This window comes from Eurypyga helias, unplaced genomic scaffold (assembly GCF_000690775.1).
Source record: "Eurypyga helias isolate BGI_N326 unplaced genomic scaffold, ASM69077v1 scaffold1917, whole genome shotgun sequence".
Taxonomy (NCBI): domain Eukaryota; kingdom Metazoa; phylum Chordata; class Aves; order Eurypygiformes; family Eurypygidae; genus Eurypyga; species Eurypyga helias.
Window position 1 is genome coordinate 20,457 of NW_010263542.1, and position 16,456 is coordinate 36,912.

At 42.7% G+C, this 16,456-nt stretch overlaps 1 protein-coding gene across 1 annotated transcript in view; it reads left to right on the forward strand.

Annotated features, from left to right (window-relative positions):
• Nucleotides 1–16,456, forward strand: part of UTRN (utrophin) — a 105,716-nt gene that overhangs the window by 9,688 nt on the left and 79,572 nt on the right. The window contains exons 2-7 of the mRNA XM_010156065.1: nucleotides 5,552–5,644; nucleotides 7,110–7,187; nucleotides 10,598–10,690; nucleotides 11,562–11,734; nucleotides 15,150–15,265; nucleotides 16,325–16,456. The exon at nucleotides 16,325–16,456 is cut by the window's right edge and continues 17 nt beyond it. Coding sequence (XP_010154367.1) covers nucleotides 5,576–5,644; nucleotides 7,110–7,187; nucleotides 10,598–10,690; nucleotides 11,562–11,734; nucleotides 15,150–15,265; nucleotides 16,325–16,456 — 661 coding nt within the window. The 5' untranslated portion in view covers nucleotides 5,552–5,575. The remainder of the gene's footprint in view (nucleotides 1–5,551; nucleotides 5,645–7,109; nucleotides 7,188–10,597; nucleotides 10,691–11,561; nucleotides 11,735–15,149; nucleotides 15,266–16,324) is intronic.

Genomic DNA, 16,456 nt, shown 5'->3' on the forward strand with positions numbered 1-16,456 from the left:
CACGATGTGTCCATGCCTGTCCTTTGTACTATCTTTGTAGTATAAACTGGACCCTATTTTGTCTTTGAGAAAGGACTCATTATCTGCCTCGTATTTGTACAGTGCTTAGCACAATGTAGGCTGCTCCTTAAGTACTTACCAATGCAACCGTGACTAGCAATTTGCCCTTGATGAAGGGCTCAGCATGGTTTGTCACTGTCACTCTTATAAGGCAAATACTTGAATATCTTGATCCATTATGCTCAGTGATGGACTGCTGCTCCTTACAGGATGCTGTCAGGGGCTATACTGCAGTCTTTAGGTATGTAGAAAGTGAGTAAAATACTGTCAGTTCTGAAAAGAAGAAATTTAGATTGGCTTAGCATACTGCATATCAGGCAGGATATCGAGATACATGCATTGTATACACTGCAGATATGTGTATTTGTGCATCTGTATATATCTGTGCCTACAGACTTCTTCAGAAAGGCCAGATTGCTTTCTGGAGGTTAGAAATGAGTGGTATGGGTGTGGGCAGGGATGGTGGGGCACAATCTGCAGAGCCCCACGCTTGTAGGGTGGGAGAGGACTTCTGCCCTCCCCCAGAGGCCTAGCTCTTGCTGCAGCATGTCGCTCTGCCCCAGTACGGAGCTGGTCCCAGTGCTGCCTGCTCAACCCCAGTGCGGCTCGGGGCAGTCCTGTCTCCATGGGCCTGTCAGGTGCCCCGTGGTGGATCAGAGCCGGGGCTCGGATTACCCCTGGCCCTGCTGGAACTTGTTTTGGATTGAGCTCCCTGATGGGAAGCACGGACCCAGTCACAGTGGTTATGTGCTGGGCTTCCCAGGCTGCCTCTGTGCTGCCACAGCAGGCTCCCTGGTACGCTCACTGGTGAGTCTGATGTGCAAAGAGAAGGGGCCCCGTGTCTGTTGTCTCGCGAGGGGGGTGTGGGTGGTGGTGGCAGCAGCCAGGCCTGGCTCTGTGTTGGCCTGGGCCTGGTGCAGGACAGTGTGCCTAGCTGCTCTGCCAGCATGCCCCAGAGCTTTTCCTTGGCTTCTCTTGGGAAGTGTATGTACAGGACCATCCCTTGGCCTGCCATGTTATACAATTATTTTCCAAGTCCTTCCTAAGCTTAATATAATTTGAGTCATACAGCTGTCAGAAAATGGGATACGTAGCTGCCTTGTCTGGAAAAGGAAAGCAGAGACTTCCTGGAGCACAGTGGGCTGTTACCTTACTGCATCCCAGGAAAGCTGGGAAGCATCCAGCTGCAGCACGCACCAGAGGATGGAGCAGTAGTGTTCCTGACTGCAGACCATGTGGATTAGATAACAGATCCTGTGTGGAAATGCGTGCCCAGATGTGAGGAAAACGCGTGGGTGGGAGGAGGCAGTGTGAGCAGAGGAGGGTGTGAGGCTGCTGTTGCGACAGTGGCACTGCGCCCTGATGGGACAGGTGGGGCTGCCTGGGTGGCTGCTGCCATCAGTTGCCTGCATGTCCCTCAGGTGGGTGCGTGGGAAGCAGATGGAGCAGGTTTCCAACCTCCCTGAGAGGTGTGTGCTGCAGCGGAGGTGGCCATGGGCTTGGCAGGGTGGGTGCTGCAGGCCTTTCGCAGCCAACTTCAGCCACCCAGCACTTGTAGAAGTGTTTTGTGTGAACTGACTTCCTTCCCACAGACAGCATTTCCAAGACTTCACTAAATACGGGGGCTTAGGATGCTGCTTTGCCTGTTTGAGGGTAACGGGTACTTTGACAAACCAGGAAGGAGTACCTTCAATTGCAGGAATAATTTAATACTCTTCTGCTGACTCTTTAAACTGACAGCAAGACGTGTTGCTCTGATGGCCACTGAAATGGAAAAACTGTTCTCCTGAGAAAGCAGATCTGAATTATTTCCACCATCACAGCAGGGTGCATTGTGTAGGGCTGGAACATACCATGACCTGTAGAAATGAATGACTGAAAGCAGGAAGTCATTCAGCTTGTTTTTGTCCATGTGAAGTGAGGGGATGGGAAACAAAGAAAGAAGGATGTATGCTCTCCACAACCTTGTTGCACTGTACTGTGAGACATCTTTTGCTTTTTCTGCAGATTCAAATCCTTTTTTAACTTCTGAACTAAGGCAACAAACTTATTGAGGATGTGTAGCTATAGCATTCTCAGTTTTGGTATTTTCAGTCTGTGTGTCTTATACATATGTGCATTGTTTTAATTACATATTTATAGTTAATTATATAATTATAAAGGCCTTATTTCTGTCAGGCCTTTGACCTTCTCCCCCACAATGTCCTTTTTTGCTAAACTGGAGAGATATGAGTTTGGTGAGACTATTTGAATAAGGAATTGGCTGGATGGCTGCCTCCAAAGATTTGCAGTCAATGGTTCAGTGTCCACATGGAGAGTGGAGACAAGTGGTGTCCCTCAGGGGTCTGTACTGGGACTGGTGCTGTTCAGTATCTTTATTAATGACATAAACAGTAGGATTGAGTGCACCCTCAGCAGGTTTGAGGATGACACCAAGCTGAGTGGTGCGGTTGACATACCTAAGTGCCAAGAGGGACCTAACAAGCTGGAGAAGTGGGTCCATGTGAACCTCATGAGGTTAAGCAAGGCCAACTGCAAGGTCCTGCACCTAGGTCAGGGCAACCCCCAATATCAATACCGACTGGGGGTTGAAGGGGTTGAGAGCAGCCCTGCTGAGAAGGACTTGGTGGATGAAAAGTTGGACATGAGCTGGCAATGTGCACTCACAGCCCAGAAAGCTCATTGAATCCTGGCCAACAGGCTGGGGAGGTGATTGTCCCTCTCCACTCTCATGAGACCCCACCTGGAGTACTGTATCTAGCTCTGGAGTACCCAGTAGAAAAAAAAGACCTGGAGCTGTTGGAGTCGGTCCAGAGGAGGGTCATGAAGATGATCAGAGGGCTGGAGCACCTCTCCTACGAAGAAAGGCTGAGAGAATTGGGCTTGTTCAGTCTGGAGAAGGCTCTGGGGAGACATTATTGCAACCTTTCAATAACAAAAAGGGGACTTAAAGCTGGAGAGGGAGTTTCTACCAAGGCCAGTAGTGACAGGACAAGAGTCAATGGTTTCAAACTGGTAGAAGGTAGTCTTAGATTGGACTTGAGGAAGAAATTCTTTGAGGGTGATTAGAAACTGGAACAGGTTGCTCGGAGAAGCTGTGGATGCCCCATCCCTGGAAGTGTTCAAGGCCAGGTTAGATGGGGCTTTGAGCAACCTGGTCTCTTGAAAGATGTCCCTGCTCATGGCAGTGGGATTGGACTAGGTGATCTTCAGAGGCCCCTTCCAACCCAAACCATTCTGTGATTTTATGAGTTGTGTTTAACAGTCCACTGCATGAAAAGATGCCTAATTTAGGAGTCATGTGCAGAGCTTAGCTTCAGTGCTATGAGTCTGTAGGTGGGGTATTTAAATGCTTCCTGTAATTTAAAGAAGAAAAAGGCTAGAAGTTTAAGCATAATAGTCCTTAGTTGGGTAACCTATTCCCAGGAGGAGGAAATACATAGAGGTTTGCAGTGGAAGCTGTCCCAATTCATCTGTTGGGTCATGACTCTGCCTGCGCTGTGCTGTCTCACTGCCTGGTCACACTAGGTTGTGCACAGCCACTTCTTCGGGTGACAGGTGTTTGCTTCCTCAGCAAGCATTTGAGTCTGGTGGGACCTCAGCTCCTGTGTCTGCTCTTCTGGACACGTGAACAATTTTGTCATGCCCTTATCAACCTACTGTTGGTGTCTTCTCTGTAGTGGTGCAAACCAGGTTTAAACAAAATTTTGCTGGCATCTGGGGTAATTGCGCAGCCCCTGTCTATCATCTCCCATTACACACTATATACTACACAAGAGGCTTCCCTGGATCTACTTCTACGTATTCCTGTTCTCCTGATCCAGCATGCTTTGAACATTTGGTTAAGTTGCTGCACAGCAGCAAAGCATCTGTGAAAAGTGCATGCGCCAGGAAGAACGCCTTGTGCTTTACTGGGCTAGAAAGGATATAATTGAGCTCAGGAAGTTTGCAATATGTAATGGCAGAATGTTATCAAATGCTGATATTTAACAAATACTCCTAGTTGGTATCAATCTGCCAGATACATCGCTTTCTACACCCCGTACCTAAGGATGTGTCAACATGTGTATCTAAACATTTTAAAGGATGCCTTCTAAAAGTAATTGGAGAATAAATATGTCAGAAAAACTCATTGTGCAACTAGTTCAATATCAGACACTGGGGCTAGTATCTGTGTATTTGAAGAAGTGACATTAGTTATAGGATCATGCTTGCCGCTGTTTGTTGAGCTGGTTGATATTGTGAGTTAGGTATGATCCTGTACAGGAGTTTAAAATGTGGCTCTGTAGCTATTCATCTCTTTCTTGTGAATAGTTTTAGTAGTGTCATATCTAACTGAAGTGGGTATTTAAGAAAAACTGTTATGAGTTTTGGGTGAAAACAGATGTTTGCCAGAAAATTGGGTTCAGTGGGGGGAGTTCAGTGCTCTCTCTAATTTGTTATCCAGCATTTGGCAATTACTAGCAGATGTCAGGGCAGGAGGAGGTAAGTGAAGGTAAAGGAGATCAGTGTCAGCTAATTCGTGGAAGATGGGCCTTTGACAGTCTTCCTTCTGAAGAGCAGTGTTATAAAGCCAAGGTGTTAGAAAAGGGCAATATTAGACCTCTAATATTTATTAGAGAAATATTTTTCTTGTCAAACTGGCACTTCAAAGGGACAGTGAAAGCAGTAGTTTCATTGGTCTCCTGGCAGCCAGCAGATGAATATTACAAAGCACTTATGTAGCTGCTGGCTGCCTATGTCTTCCCCCCTGCCCAGTAATGCTGTCCCATGTTAACTTTCTTAGGGTCCAAGAAGAAATAACAGTAAGAGGGAGTGTGGAAAGGGTTAACATAGTTCTGCTGTCATGTACCATGATTCTTGTACAGGGTCCCTTCGCCCCCAAGGAAAATGAATATTGGATATGTATGGTTTAGAGTAGCTGTGAGTTTCACATTTTGCTGCTTTTTTCCAGGGTAGAGAAAATGATTAATTTGTTTCAGTATCAACTGCACCTCTTGATCTACTTGTCCGTGTAGAAGAACGGCAGCTCCTTATACAGGGCTCAATTCCAAGTCGTTTTTTTATTTTTCTTTTTATAAATCTGAGAGAATTTGTCCCAATAGCTTCTTTCTGAAAAGCCCCAGTTTATTCCTCCTTTAGGAGCAGACAGACCGAAGCTTTCTTTCTCAAATGATTCCTTAAACTCTCCAAGGTTTGTTCTTTGCCACCTCTGCACTTTGAGATATCTACCCTCACGTGAGCCAGGATGAGCATATTCGGTTTCTCTGTACGAGGCTGCTGATGCAGAGGGTCATAGATATGCAGAGGAAGAAAAAGCTGAACAAGGGGGAAGGATGCTTTCCTGATCATGGTCACGGTCCTCTAGCTTCCATTTGCTATATTTAGTACTAAATAAGAATCAACTAAAAGATAAAAAGGAAAAAGTGCCCTTTTCAGAAAAGTTTTACTTCAACACTATTTTTATTTCTGCTTTTGTTTTTTTCTGCAGAGTGGGAAGCCCCCAGTTAAGGACATGTTCACAGATCTGAAAGATGGAAGGAAGCTTTTGGACCTTTTGGAGGGTCTGACGGGGAAAACTCTGGTAAGAGAAATGTGTATGAGTCATATTCTCATTTATTAAATAAAACAGCCAAATAAACAAAGCAGACAAAACCCAAACTGTGGCATGTGATTTTTGGTTTTGATTTATTTAAATAACTGTTTTGCTTGTGTTACGTACTTACTCTCTACAGTTCCAGTGAAATTTCCACGAACTCCATTCATGGGATGTAGGGCCAGGCTGAAGTTAGCTGTGTGATCCTTTCTTGAGGGTTAACACACCGTTTAGCAAAGCATGTAGAACCAGTGGTGTTATTCACATAGTGTATTTTTTTTAATAGAGATTTTTTAAAGGTCTGTTTCTAGATGATTTGGAAGAGCAGCTTTTAGCTGCATACCTATGGAATTTTTCTAATAAGCTCATGAAAGAGCCTTTAAAACAGAAAAAAGAAAGAAAAAAGTGATAACAACTTGTAGACAATACAAAAATCTGCAACTCCAGTGAAAAATCCTATATGATCTAGAGTTGGGAGAGAGCTAAAAACTATTTGAGTCTTGTTTGGGAGAGTGTGTGTGGGGCTGAAAACCCTTCCCCTGCTAACATTGCTGCCTCTTCAGGAAGACAAATGAAGTATGGTGAAACCTGTGACATCCTTTGGGGTTAAATTCTTGAGTTCACTATTTATAATAAATCTCAAATTTGTTTATTGACCTTATGGGGAACCTTCAGCCATTTGTAAATTTGCCTTGCAAGGCTGCCTTGTTTTGTAAACAGATGCATTTCACTAGTATTTCTAATGATTTGTGGTCTAATTTGAAGCATACTGAAGACAATAGAAGTCTTTTGGTTTCTAATATTGCTACTACCGTGTTCCGAGTTCAGCTTCATCCTGTTGCAGTATGATCATATTCTGCCACAGGAGTTAAATTGCAGTGATTAAAAACAAACACAGTGGCTGGTATTGTCAAGAACTGTTATGTTTGGCTTTTTTTTTTTTCCCCCTTCCCTGATATTAAAAGGAAGGGAAAGTCAGGAAGAGTAACTTCTTCCCAGTATGCAAAGATTTAGCAGGCTTTCAGTGCCAGAAAAACAAATTGCTGCTTGTTCCCTACTGGGAGCCAAAAAATTTCAACTACTCTGGCAAACATTCAAAACCCTCAGATTTTCCCCGGGAACTCCCACTTTGCTGTTGTATTGCCAATTTATAATTCTGCAGATGCTGGGAATAGAAATTCTGGCCTTAGTGAAGATGAACTGAAATACATTTTGAATCCAAGGCTTTGTCCTGTGCCTCGAGTTGGGGAATATTGTTCTGACCAGTTTTCATTTTGAAATTGCTGTGGGTGATATTGTTTGGTTCTTGTTATTACTTAAAAAAAAACAAACCCCAAAACCTGATAATCTGGAGAAAATTAAGCCAAATTTCCTGTTGCTTGCTCTATCACTTACCTTGTTTGGTCTGTCAAGTTAATTCTGATGTGAACACATTCTAACCTTATATTTTCAGCCTAAAGAACGAGGTTCCACACGAGTACATGCCTTAAATAACGTCAACCGAGTACTACAAGTCTTGCATCAGAACAACGTGAGCATGTTTTTACACAACTTTTTGATGACTCTTTAATTTATTCCTGTGTGTAAATGAGTTCAAAATGCAGAGAATAAAGATTTCTGGTACCTAAAATGAGAATTCAGCAAAATGGGTAAACTGTTCTCAGTTGTCCTTATCTGATGTAGAATTTAAGTATCTGGCAATTTTGTGAAATCTTAGAATGCTAACTTAATGGCATTAACTGAACTGTGTTTTGTTGAGACGTGTTCAGCTCTCAAAACAAAGGTGACTTGAAGCTCTGCTATGCATAGCTCACAACCCTGGCTGGACAAAAAACTGATTTCTAGCATTGATGAATAACCTGTGCGAAAACCTGTAAGGGTATGACAGGTTTCGTCTTTGGTTTTTTGTGTCCTGCTCTCAAAAACCACAGAGGATCTTTCCATTGACACCTGTCAGCTCTGTGGGTAATCTGTACTGTTTCTAATTTGGAGCTTTGGTAGCTGATCGGGAGAACAAACAAACAAATGCCAATCCTTCTTTAAGAGAAACAAGAATGATAATTGTTTTATTTTGGTTTCATGTTTTTACTCCCTGGAAGACAATAGTGTGGTAGTAAAGTCATTTTATTGTTCCCTTGAAGAACAATTCCTGACAAGCGTACTCTGTAGTTAGAATTTCTGTTTGTGAACATCAGGGCACTAGATTAACTTAAGAGGAACACTCTGGCATAAAATACATTCAATAGAAAAAGGCACTGACATATTTATGTAAACTGCTGATTGAAATGGGATACGAACATGCTGTAGAATACTCCAGTTTCCTCTCCGTGTTGGTGGACTGGTGTCACATTCCTTCAGAAGTAGCCGAAGTTAGTGGCGAGGTGTTTGGTTTTCTTCTTCTTTGAGGTACTGTGAATATTAACTTTTCTTCTAAGGATAAGTAATGAGTCTTTCCAGCTTGAAATTGATTTATGTTATGAAGATAATAAAATGAAATAATACTGAATTACAACAATTAATTAGTTGTTCCTTAAGCTGGCAGGATCTGTGTTTTTAGAAGTAAACAGATGGTGTTAGTTAGCTGAAGGTTGTTAGGGGCATGTACGTGACGTATACCTACTGCTTAACTTTGTTAGAATGTGTGTGTGCACTAAGATGAAGGGAAAAGGCACCCACTGAGAAGCAGTTGCATTCTGTTGCCTGAGAGCTGGTGGGCTATACAATATTCATAACTTTTAAAATAATTTATAGAAGTGTTTAAATGTATATTGTAAGGATCAGACAAACCTAGGAGTGTAGATGTTCAAGTGATCTGTAAACCTCATCCAGATGATTCTGTGTAATCAACTTTTTTGACTTGTGGAGCAAGTTTTTAAAAATAATAATAATAAAAGAATCCACTGGAAAACATTCCATGTAGCCAGGATCAGTCTCCTGTCAGCAGTGTTGACTGTCCACGCTCAGCTTTCCTTTGCTAATTATCTTTGCTTAAGTCTCGGTAGTCCACTCACCATCCTAGTGGATCGCTGGCTGCATCCTGCAAAGCACTGGTTTAATTCAGAATCTTTAAAATGCAAAAATGGACACGTGGATATTTTCTTTTATGTATGGTGTAGATAGGAAGAGGAATGCATTATAATTATTATAAGTATTAACTGACATGTGATTTCAACAAGTGACTTTTTTTATTACCTATTCTAGGAGTGTTTTTCTTCTATTACATGTGAAAAAAGCTCTTGCAATGCAATTGTTTTGTTCTTGTGCCCTTGATCTTTAGTCTTGCTTTCTGCTCCTTGTGTTCTAGGGTGCTTCCCAGTGTGTTGTTTAACGATCTGGACCGGTGACTCTTTCGGCCTGTTTCTGTCAGTTTAATTTACACTTATCTTAAAATATATACCCGGTCTTTGCAAAGAATATTGCTGTAGGATTCTGTTTCGGCTGGTGTAAAAGCTGGGAGAGGACAATCCATAAATCCACAAGCTTCGTTAGTACTTTGAAGTGTAATTTGTGGTTCCATGTTAAGCTCACAACACGGTTTTGCTTTGATTCTCCTAACTAAGAGACTTATGGGTGAGCTGAAAATTGTCAAGATAACTGAAAGCAGTGAGGTTACACATACGTTTTGGGGCATTAAAGCTATTTGTGATTGTGTGATAAGAGGAAAATTATTCATGGAGTACTATTATATTCTTATATCAGCAGTATCCTCTAGAACAAAACGGGACTTGGTTCTTGCCTACCCTGTCATCGCAGGCTACGTCCATGCCCGAGCAGGGACTCTGTTACTGTCCTGTGACTGCCCGTGTCGTTTAATTGCTGTCCAGCTCCTTGGTGCATGTGCTTGCTTTATGACCAGGTCTGATCCCAGGCAATGTCCATACATTCCTTGGGGTTAGTGTGAGCTGGGAGGTGTTTCTGGTAGGCTCTATCACTTACTTTTGTTTTGGAGCAGGGATGAGAAAGTGAGAAAAAAGCTTTGCTGGAGAAGTGAAATGCACTGTGCCACTTGCCCCTAGGGTTGGAGGATGCTCCTGGCTCAGGTTATTCACAGGAATGGGGCCCCACCGTCTGCCCTGTGTGGGGCTGCGTTGCAGCACCTGCTGTACGTGCACATACTCCCAGGGAGGTGTCTGCCTCACCTGCCACAGGCAGCTGTTCCTAGCCCAGTTCCCATAGGCGTGGTGGTGACTAATGCAGCGCGCTGCTGTTGGATCCTTCCAAAAGGTGGTTCAGAGTTAGTGCCTCCTTCTCTGTGTTGCCTGAGTGGAGACTCGATGCCCCACTTCAGGCTCTAAAGTAGCACCGAGTGAGTATGCGATAGTGTGCTCTGAGCTTTCCTGCTTCTGAGGGCTGAGTACTTGGTGTAGGAGCAGGTAGCCTCTCCTGCCCTCTCGCTTACTAAAATAATCTTTTTTTTCCTCTTTCTCTGTTTTTATCTTCTTCATGATCTCAATTAGACCATCACCAAATCTATGTGGGGGTCCTATGCATATAGGAAATTTGAAAATTTTCTTTTTGCCTTGGGCTTTTGTTCATCTTGTATAAACTTTTCCCATTTGGATGGTGTTTCATGCAAAGGACAAACCTATTCCTAATTAGAGTTTTCATGGTGCTGTAATATCTCTGCCTGTGTCTAGGAGCAGGACTGCCTAACTTCTTTAATATCAGATCCTTCATGTTGGCATTTCTATTGGTCAGTTTTGACTGCTGGTATGCGGCTCTATCTTAGAGGAGAGGACAAAACTTTCAATAGATTATCTTCTTTGGTGCCAACTTTTGTCATGACAAATTCAGAGAGATGTCTCCACTTCTCTCTTTCAAACTACTTTTTATTTCAGAGCACTTGGTAATATGTGGCTGGGTAGCTGGGAATATGGGGCAGAGTTGTGACTTGAAGCTGGGATAACAATGTTTAATACAGAGTTGATCCAACCTCTCCAGGTGGAGTTGGTGAATATTGGAGGAACTGACATCGTTGATGGAAATCACAAGCTGACGCTGGGGCTGCTCTGGAGCATTATCTTGCACTGGCAGGTGAGAGGCTGCTGTGAGATCTCTTCCTTTCCAGGAATTGGGTGGATTGATCTGCTGGGGTTGTCACAGACCTTCATGGGCTTTTGGTAGCAGAAAATACTGTTTCTATTTTGGGCTGGTAAATAAAGGTTTTGTTTCTGATCTCTGTCTATTGGCTGCCTCCCACGACACGTATTCTCCTATGTGCTCAGTTGTACTCAGCCTCTCAGTGTAGTTCCTGCTGTTGTTAATTGCAGAGAGGCTTTTCGGGCTGAAGCGTTGTATTTATATTCCTTCCTCAAAGCTTTTATGTGCTTCTCTTAGCAGGTGGCTTTTAACTATCCAGATAGCTGTGTTGGGCTTGCTGCCTATGTGCTGCTCTGTAGGTTTGTTTCTCAGTCTTGTAGATTGAATTACTCCTGGTTTATCCAGGTACCTGGGAGGATCACTGAATTCACTTGGAGGGACCTTGGCAGATGCTTATGCATCATACCCAAACAGCAAACTACTTTTGTGGACTGAGCAGATATCCTTTTCTTGCAGAAAACATGTGCAAGCTGTATTTTTGGGGATTGCTTACTGGTGGAACTGCAGTACAAGGCAGTGAGAAATATTATACCCCACGCTTAGTGTAAGCAGCACTGAGGAGAGGGGGAGGATTGTAATGTTAGAGTAATGTGTCATTATCACAAGGCATTAATGGTTCTTGTAATCGGTAGAGTGCAAAGATGGCCTGAAGACTCCTATTCCCAAATTTCACGTGGGGAGTTAAATTCATAACTTTTCATGGGAGAGATCCTTTCATGATTTGTGAAATAGGTTGGTTCAAAGGTTTTGCAAGCAGGAAAAGTGGGGAACATGTCTGTAAGGTGCAGTTGCTGCTGTCTTGCAGGTGAAGGATGTCATGAAGAACATCATGTCAGATTTGCAGCAGACCAACAGCGAGAAGATCCTGCTGAGCTGGGTTCGGCAGTCCACGAGACCGTACAGTCAGGTCAACGTTCTGAACTTCACCACAAGCTGGGCAGATGGACTCGCCTTTAATGCTGTCATCCACAGGCACAAGTAAGGGGCAAACAGCTTATCTTAGACCTAGTGACATAAGCAGCTTTTTTCCCGTATCTTCATGTTTGAGCGTTTGACAGCTTCCAGCCTCTTCTGATGATTCATTGTTTGGGGTTTTTTGTTGTGGTAACAGTAACAGTGGAGGGATATTGCCAGAGCCTTGCGAAGGATGGAGCCAAGGCGGCAGTGTAACCCTCTCGGTTCCTGCACATGCAGGCACACTTGCTAATTGAAGTGGATTTACGTCCCACCTAGCAGGCGTTATGCCGACTGCTGAACGGCTCTCTGCGGTGAAGGGGGTTACCACCTCTGTCCCCCTCCCCTCCCTCCTGTGCAAAGAGAAACATTTCTTCAGTCCCAGTTTGTCATGTCATTTTAGGAGGAAGACTCAGAAGCATCAAAATGAAGGAATAAGAAAGTCTCTGTAGCTTTTCTTAGTTTTTGAACATCCCTTGTTTGAAAGACAATGAATGCAGTTCCCTCAGGAGAACTGTTGAGCAGAAGGATCAAAGGGTAATAGAATACTTCAGGTATCTGTAGAGTACTTGTTAGTTTGTTCATTATACTTTAAAAGGAATGATGTTAAAGCTTCTTTGCCCAGATCTTTTGTGTTCTTTCTGATGTTTGGAGAACTCTTGGGTGGTTTAAAGAAAACGTCATTACAAACTCCTACAAAACTTACCATTTTTAAACTTTTTTTGTATTTTTCTTTGAGATCTACATATGGGCTATCCATTCTAATTCAGCTTACTTTAACTGAACTCAGCACATTGCAAAGGCTGACAGTTCTTGACCCTAAATAACTATTTTAACATGTTTAACAGTACGGTAATTTCTAGAATTTAACCAGACCTCCTGGCCACCAGGCACTGCAAATGCTTCATGAACACCCAGAATATTTATACCCAGCAGATACAAAGTGTTCTCAGAACTCTGTATTCACTTAGAGCCTGCTGTTCTCTGCTCTTACGTGCCCTGGCTTCAAGAGGGGTTTGCCATGACATACCTCTGCGGCCTGTAGAGCAGAGCTGGCTTGTGTTCAGCCTGCATGGGTGTGTGGGGACCGCCTGCCCCACACGAAGGGCTTCTGAAAGCTTGGAAGGACTCTGCAAAGGCAGAGCAAAGGTCTCTCTGGAGTTTATGGGAAGTATTGCCAAGTCCCATCTCTTGGATGGTGTGAGTTATACTGCTGTGTTTTCATACTGACATAGTTGCCTGTAGTGGTGTAGCTGTGCTACTGAATGTGTGCAGCTTTGTGATGGAGAGAGTGCCAGCGTTAGACACCAGTGAGACGTAGGTGACCGGAGGGAAGCAGAAGGAGGGAGGTAGCAAAATTGGCTTCAGGCTGTTTGTTGTCTTTATGCGTTGTGACTATGTGCTTGGGCTTTATGGGATCAGAAGTCTGTGAGCTTTGCTCTTTTCAGAGCACTGTTAAGTAGCAAAAGGCCTGGCTGAAATCTTTAACTGAGTAACTGTGCTTTCCTCTGGCTTCCTAAATTTTTCAGTTACCTGGATCTCTGCTGATCTCTGAGCCTTTTATTTCCTCTTCCTGGGATCCTGGTGGTTGCCAGCACATCAGAATTCAGCTTTGCTGTCCCCGGGCACCAGACTTTTAGCCAGGGAAGCACCATTTTCCCCACACTTTTGAGTAATTTTGAGCTGGGTTTAAATTGAGGTTGGCTTTGAAAGAGAAGCTTAAAAAGGCACTTGCAAGGAACAAGGGCATTGGGGCAGGTTGCAGAGGTGGTAGGACAGCAAAGCTATTTGGATTACCCAGACAGTAGTGCTTCCCTGCCTAATGGGCATTTTCAGCATTGCCTTTTTTAATTTAGCTTAATATGCCACTTAATGGAATCCACAAAAATTCTCCTATATTAAAAGGTTTAGTATCTTGCTTTTCTCTTTATGTACCTAGCAACAATTGTTAGCCATGCTACCTCTTGGCTATAATATCTAGTAGCTCTAACACTTGCAGAACTTAATAAAATTATATGAGGTAATAGGGCATTTCACATTTTACTGTGCTGCTTTCTTTCATTTCCTAATATTAGCTTAGTTCCTCTTTGAATTGAATTCTGCTCTTTGATACAATTTTCTTGCTCATAGGTAAATACCTAGATTGCATTTTATTAAAATTTTGTGTTATCATGGCAGCGTGCAGGTAGTGCATATACAATATGCTTATTGCAATGTGTTTTTCAAAGTTTGATTCTTCGCTAAAGCTTTATGTGAGTCTGTGTGGTTATCTTTGTTGCTTATTGCATGGAGGGGCAGTATTCCACTGGCTTCTATCAGGATCTTTGTATGTCTCTTCTCTGATCACCCCACCTTGCTCGGGTTTTTTGCTTCTGGGATGCTGCTGGCTTATGGCCTTCCTGTTTCACAAAGTGTAATGACTCCACAGGTATTAAAAGGATACTCTCAGGTCAATTTACAACTGAATTAAGTCTTAAAAGAATTAAAGGCAATCCCACCTCTTCCTGCCCAAGCTCTGTAAAGCACAGAATCAATGGCAGCATTTTAATGAGAAGCCGCTATTACAGGGGCATGGAGAGTATTTCAGTGGCTCTGTAGCCTTATGGCTGTGCTGCTGCAGCACTGGGCTGACCGTGCCCTATTGGTGTAGGTGCACTAGGAGGGAACCTTGTTTGCTGACCCCACTCCCTGCTCCATGCTCTGCTCTCTCTCCTTGAGACCTGCCAGTGTGTTTTGGGTGCAGAGCGGGACTAGAGACTTGGTGTGTTTAACACTGATGTGACATGAAGATGGTTGGCCCTGTAAATCGACCGGCTTCTTGGTCTGATTCACATCGTGACTCTCATGAGCACCTGTGATGGGGTAGTTCTTCTGTAGGTTTTGCTTTTTTTTTTTTTTTTTTTTAAGAGGGAGAAATGCTGTGGGGCAGGGTGCGGGAGCAGATGTGGAGACTGCTGCTGCTTCTGGCCTTTGGTCTGGGTAGTCACTGAGCCACATCACAAGTTTGGAATGAGGCTCTCCAGGAAGAGTGATTCTTGATTACCCAGCAGAGCCTAATGCAGAAAGCGTGTAGTAACAGTAATGCTGTTGAAAAAAACCTGGTTGTGGAATAAATTTAAACATGGAGAGTTGGGGTTTTTTGTTAGTAGTATTTAATCTCCTGTTGCAGTCAATGAGTGTATGTATAGAACACATAGAATAGAAGGTGGATGTTGCTGTGGAGAGTCAGTTAACTGATTTATGATTGCCAGATTCTCACTAATAAGAAAGCACATATTTGTATTTATGCATTTGTATATATGCACTTATGCTTATATTTTGTATGTGTATGTTTACATTACTTAGCTACCTTCGTATCCATAACTTCATATTCTGCATGGTATGGAATTTTTTTGTCAGATAAAATCTGCTTTCTTTCCTGTTTTGTCTTTACTTTTAGACCTGAGCTTTTCAGCTGGGATAAAGTCATAAAGATGTCCCCAGCTGAGAGACTGGAACATGCTTTTAGCATAGCCAAGAACCACCTGGGAATTGAAAAACTGTTGGATCCTGAAGGTGGGATGTAGTTATTTTACTTGACTAGATTTTTTTTTTTCAATAAATGTCTTCTGTTGGCATTTCCTACAAATACAAATTCCAGCAGTTTTGTGCAGTGATATTTTGTTTCAAGCCCTTATATTTGGGTTTTAAAGAATGTAAATTGTAGGGTAAGGGTATGTCTGTGCGTGCGTATCCTTTGGCTTCTTGAGCGTGAAGGTTCAGACTGACTTACCATTCAGAGGCAGTATACAGAAGGTGTGAAGTTGGTAATTTGGCTTTGTTTTGGTTTAGGTAGGAGTTCTACTGCAAGGGTCTCTGCTTTTCCTGTTTACTGGAGCATTATTAAAGTGGAATAGCTTAAAAACTCATGATGTTTTGTTCTTTGTGTATAAATTGAGTAGCAGTAACTGCCAGTGCTGCGAGTACTTACTGTGTAGGAATGCTTAGCAGGAAACTTTTACGGCTCCTTTTTAAAATCGTGAGCTGTTGCTCTGCTTTGCAGTGAATCTTCAAGTGTTCATTCTATAAGACAAGCTCTCCAACTTCATAGATTAAAGCACCACCTTCCTAACTTTTTTTTTTTTTAACTGAATAATTAAAAAAACTAAGTAGCACTGATAAACCCAGCGGTTAGTGAACTTGAGTCATGAAACACTTTTCCATATGAAAAGTAAGAAGATGAACTGATCAGTGCTGGGAGTGGGAATAGAGCCTAAATAGAAATGTTTGTTTCTGCAGGATACTGTTCCTGAACTGCATTTCTGCTTGGGACATACTTCAGAATAATTTTCCCCAGACAGTTTTTATTACTTAGTAACTTCAGGTTTGGGTTCTTACTATAAAAGGTCATGCCGTTTAATGTGAATTCATTTTCAAATGTAGAAAATATTTTTCTCCTTCATACTGCTTCCAACATATGTCAAACCTGCCCTTTTAACTTAAAGCTTTCTAAAGGCTACTTAACAAGAGAACCTGGGATTTACACTTTGTAAAGTCTGCAGTATATTCTAAATAATGATTTAGAAAAGCAGCTTCTTCATTCATTTTTGCCCATATTTTATGTTTTTGATGCAGATGTTGCCGTACAGCTTCCAGACAAAAAGTCTATTATTATGTATTTAACCTCTTTGTTTGAGGTGCTTCCTAAGCAAGTCACTATGGAAGATATCCGGGAAGTGGAGACCCTTCCAAGGAGATACAAGCAGG